Source organism: Meleagris gallopavo, chromosome 11 (genome assembly GCF_000146605.3).
Source record: "Meleagris gallopavo isolate NT-WF06-2002-E0010 breed Aviagen turkey brand Nicholas breeding stock chromosome 11, Turkey_5.1, whole genome shotgun sequence".
Classification (NCBI taxonomy): domain Eukaryota; kingdom Metazoa; phylum Chordata; class Aves; order Galliformes; family Phasianidae; genus Meleagris; species Meleagris gallopavo.
This window is the reverse complement of record NC_015021.2, coordinates 13,083,554-13,088,594: the sequence shown is the minus strand read 5'-3', so window position 1 is coordinate 13,088,594 and position 5,041 is coordinate 13,083,554. Positions and strand designations below refer to the sequence as shown.

The following is a 5,041-nucleotide window of genomic DNA, read 5'->3' as shown; positions in this document are numbered from 1 at the left end:
TCCTTCTGCTTCCATTTGAATACAGAAAAGTGCTATAGAAACAGTAGTCTTGTCTGACCAGATTTATCAGCTGGCCACATTTTTACTGACTACAACAAAAGTTCAGAACAAATTACTGTATTTATTCCGTGTGTAGTGGTGGTATTTTTATTTCAGTGCAATACTGCCTACAATCAATATTTTCAAATTAGCTATTGTGGGAGTCTTCCCTACGACTTCAAAGTAACTACAGAGAAATACAGTTATTTAATTCTTTTGGGAAACCACTACACGGAGAATCCCAAATACTGCAATTCTAAGGCACGAGAAACAGTTTTATCCTTCAAATATAAAATACCTATTTCTCCGTAGAAAAAAAATATGCCCACTGGAAGGAAATGCCCACATGTGGTTATTTTTAATCTACGTAAGTGCTTCCTTATCCTACTGGGGCCAAGCTGAAAGCCAGAATAATCAAACTGCTCCCTTCATTTCCAATACTTAAGTATCAAAATACTATATAGCAGAAAACAAAGGTAATATGAAACATTACCAGTGAATTTACTTCATGTCAGTTGACTTCATATAATTAGTAGTATTTAGGAAAAAAAAAAGTACCTGCACAGTGCTGGAGCACCTTCTTGTCAGAGGTTTTTAAAGCATCCTTAAGGCAGTCATAGTTTTAGCTATGCCTGCCTGTCTCTACTGCCTGACAGAGACATGGAGAGGTAAGAGATGGTGCTGAAAGTTATAGTTTCCAAACGCTAACCACTATGTGATACTGCCTCCCCAAGCTAGGAGAAATGTAAACATTTCCCACAGGAAGCATGAAGGATACAATGGAAAGAGGAAGCAGTCCTTACTCTGGGCTGAGGTTGACTTCAGGTAAATCTCTGTACAATCTCATAAATCAGGACAAAAAAGTAAACAAGTTGTTCCCTAGAAACAAAACCTCTGGTTTCACAAGTCAAAATAGACCAAATGAAGCTGTACAAAGCACTTTTGAAGCCAGGAATGGCTTCCTTCTATGAAAGCATCCAGTCTTCAGCTGGTGAATGGGAAGAAAATCGGTAAAAAGACTAGTGGGATGGTGCAGCTGAGGGGAATGCATCCTTTGCAAAAGAAGTGCTCTGATGTGCATTAACCGCAGATGAGAGAATGTCTGCCACAAATACAATGGGCCAGGGCCTTGCCTGGTGGTGGTAATGTCACTATTCCAACTGCATCTCCAAATCTAGTTCTTGTTCTGTTGCTTAAGTTGGTGAGAAACAGGGCTCTAACTTCTTAAACTCCTTTTATCTGGCAAATAAAACATTTTAAAACATAACAGAGAAAACACTTTTAATCATACCACAGGAAAAACTCCTAAATTTGATGAATCCCTTGCAATTATGTAGCCTTCAGGCAATAGAAGCAAGTCTTATCTTTTTTTGAAGTGCTCTCAAAAAATGACAGTACCATGTGACTGTGAGTAGGTCAACCTAATGTAACATACAAACAAAAAAGCACGGGTTGCCTTAATCCAAGGCAATCTATGTAGCTAAGAGAGACCCAAATCACTCAGACACTGCTGATCCTCAGCCAGAGATTTATGTCATTTCTGTCATCTGTGAATGTCAGAGAGATGCTGTTTCCAAAGTGTATTCTCCAGTCCCTTCCGCTTTGATGAATTTGGGAGCAATCATCAGTGCTGAAAGTAGTTGAGGCTGACAATCATCAGTTAACAAGGAATGACTGATGATAGAAAAAACACAGTGCAAGAAAAAAAACACGCTTCTCAACACAGGCACAAGAGAAGTACGTCCTGTCTGTACGTCTGGCCCAGGGCAGATGCGTGTCCCACTGTGATCTGAAGCCACACCTGTGAAAATCTGGGAGGGAATAATGAGCATGTGTGTAAAAGCAGCATTTAACAGAGCCCAGAAGGACTTCTTTCTGCTGGCTGAACTTGTCTTGAGCACAAGATGAAGTGTCTGCTTCCTACATCCCTCATGGCTGACCCTTGACACAGGTGCCTTATTCAGCCTGTTTAGGCACCCAGGTGAATCTCCATCCTCCATCATCTTCTCTGCGCACAAAAGCTTGTCCTTGTTGGAAGGTGTGTGTTCTCACATTGCGGTGAGGACTTAGAAATGTTGTGAAGGCCACTTCTGTTTTGTTAGGTGACAAACTGTTAGTCAAATATGGTAACTCATAGGCTGGAAGGGAGGAAATGCTTGGCTCTGGTGAGGAGGTGTGTGGTGCTGAAGGAAACTGAGAAAGGAAGGAAGAGTCCTCACTGCATGGATGGGTACTGTCAGCAGGAGGCATGTGGCTGCAGCTGTATGCTGCTGCCACTGCTTCACTGTGGTTGTAGTTGATGGCTTCACCAGGGCTAAGGCAGTATGTGTCTTTTCCAAGGTCTGAAGTCAAGGCACTGTAGTTAGCTGAAGATTCATCAATGGTGTTGACGTCTTTTAATCCTAAAGTCTCCAAGACCCAGCTGTCCACAGCAGGGCTGGCTTGCTCTTCACAGGCAGAGAATTCATTAAAGAGGTTCCTTCTAGCTTTAGAAGCATGAGGAGTTTCTTGATGAGCAAAGCAGTAGTCCTCTTTTAATCTCCTTTTGGTGTTTTTGAGAATAGTAGAGGTTTTTTGGCCATGGCAGGATAGCACTTTCTATTAAAAATAAATTAAAAGATGGAGAGAGGTTAAAAGCCGATTTTTCTAATTAACAGTAAACAACATATTTCTGACCTTTAATGTTAGATAGGTAAGACAGTTACTACTGTCTCTGTAAAAGATACTTTCTTCCACCCTTCCTCCTTAGACGTATGGATACGACTAATTATTTTGTCCTTTACAGCCTCTGCAACAACATAGTCTCTATAAGAGAAGAATTTGACAATGTCAATAAAGCCCGTACTTTGATGGCATTCTCACTCAGTAAGGCGTGAAATGAGAGCTCCTACCTGACTGTGCTGTGCTTCTGTGTGCAGCATTTGGCAGGTTGGGGGGGAACATGGCAGCATGACAAAGAGGGAGGATGCTGAGGTAAGTCATGCTGGGGCAGGTGTGAACTTGGCCAGGGAGCTTGTGGAGCTGCAGCTGCCATGACTTTAAGAGTTTCTTTTCACAGAAAAGTTTGGAATAGGTGTTGTTTGTTTGTTTTTTAAGAAGATCGGTGTTCTCACGCAAGTAAAATGTACCACTGGAAGGTGACAGAAACTAATCATAGAACATAAATCACCTGAAATGTTAAAAAAAAGAAAAAGCTTTTCAGAAGGGGTAAATGACAAAGCAGGCAAATTCAAGAAATATTTTGATACATTCCAGTTTGAACTTTTCACTGAAAAAGCAGATTTGGGACATAACACTGCTGCTTTCCTCTACTTACAACCTAAACTTAACCATGCTATGGGCTATATTGTCTGCACAGTTTGAACCTAATAGGATCTCACAGGGCAGGTTGTCTGCACTCCTAGACCTTCCATGTATTTTAGTGGTATGTATCTATTCAATTTGTTTCTTTTGCACATGACTATACAACAGGTCTGAACACAATACCTTAGCTTTTTCTTCTAAACACTTAACCAGGGCAGAATTCAGGTATTGTCGGAGGTTATTATTTTCTTCATGTAACCTAGCAAGTTCCTCTTCCTTCTGAAGCAAAGTGTCTTGAAGCTGTGGAATAGAGATACTGATGAATAGGTGTTGACTCTGTAACTTAATAGCAATTGCCCTATGGTACAGACTGCTTGGATTTGATGAACAGGGTGTTTGCTTTGTGAACTCAACCCATCCCCTTAAGCCTCTTGCCTCTGTTAATCTAAGTGGCATGACTGTTCAGTTTTCACTTTTGACTTCTTTTATTCTTTATCAAGTGTTTGAAAAGATTACTCTGGGGAAGGAATTTATTTAATAAATAAAAAAAAAAAGACTAAGTGCAGAATAACAGCAGAAAAGAATTACAGTTGAACAGCCAGAAACTGTCACGGTCAAAACAGCAGTTACCAGATTTCCTCCTGAGATGCAGTAAGCATCCCTTTACATCCCTTTCATTCCACTTTGTAGTTGGTTGGTGGGAGAAAGGAGATGGAGCTGCAGGCAAACAATTGATGGGGCTTGGATGCAGAAAGAAGATGCAACTGCTATTCTTATAGTAAAGTGCTACTCAGGTATTCCTTCAATCCTGGACACCACCATGGCAAGTGAAGTACATATACAGAGCTGAGGTAGGACCTGGTCCCAAGAACTGAACAGTATGTTTTATTTGCAGAGCCCTAACAAAGAATGGGTCTTTGCAGAGACTTCTGCTTCCTGACCGCTGCTCTGGAAACTCTGTTAGGAGGACTAAGGACCTCCAGTGATGGATCCCAGATACCTGCTGACCACAGGGTGATAATTTAAATGATTGAGGTAGAATCAAAGAAAGCACCCTAACAAGGGTTTGATTACAGGGACCTTAAAGATAGTATAAAAGTTTCTATCAAGTTCACTGTATCAAAATACCATCCCAAGTATCTCATCAGAATGAGCTTTCTGGGATTCTTCATCTGGGACTGGTCAGTATCATTCTGCTGCTTGATGTGATTTGCAAAGAAAAGAGGGAAAATAACAAGGTAATGCTTGTTGGTTAAAATGATTGATCCTTCATGTGAGTAGGTGATTCTAGGGAACCATGTCCCATGACAATAATCGTCGTGGGTTCAGGAAGACACAGATAATATATTTTAATTAACAGCATGAGGTTCTGCAACATCAGAGCCTAAGGGATTCCCCATCCGTGTCCCTGGGCTTCCGCGGTGCCAAGGTGCTGTACGAAGGGACAGACGTTCAGGGAACCCCATTCTAGCTTCGTGGAATGACACGGGGGACCCTCACGTCAAGAAAAGACCAAAAAAAGCCCGAAAGCAGAGAAAGGCCCGTCTGCCACCTCCCTTCGGGGAGCGGGGCCGTTACCTGCTTGTTCCTGTAGAGCTGGGAGGACAGCTGGTCTCCCCGCCACGCCTCCTCCTGGCCAACGAGCTCGGGGGCGAAGAGCCGGCCTGGGCGACAGCACAGCGGGGTCAGTCCGCTCCGG

At 42.3% G+C, this 5,041-nt stretch overlaps 1 protein-coding gene across 1 annotated transcript in view; it reads right to left on the bottom strand.

Annotated features, from left to right (window-relative positions):
• Positions 1-603: 603 nt before the first annotated feature.
• The window catches only part of GMNC (geminin coiled-coil domain containing), a 7,040-nt gene continuing 2,602 nt past the window's right edge, over positions 604-5,041 (bottom strand). Inside the window, exons 2-4 of the mRNA XM_010716908.2 lie at positions 4,921-5,035; positions 3,526-3,642; positions 604-2,637 (exon numbers count right to left, since the gene is read on the bottom strand). Of these exons, the coding sequence (XP_010715210.1) occupies positions 1,996-2,637; positions 3,526-3,642; positions 4,921-5,035 (874 nt within the window). The 3' untranslated portion in view covers positions 604-1,995. The remainder of the gene's footprint in view (positions 2,638-3,525; positions 3,643-4,920; positions 5,036-5,041) is intronic.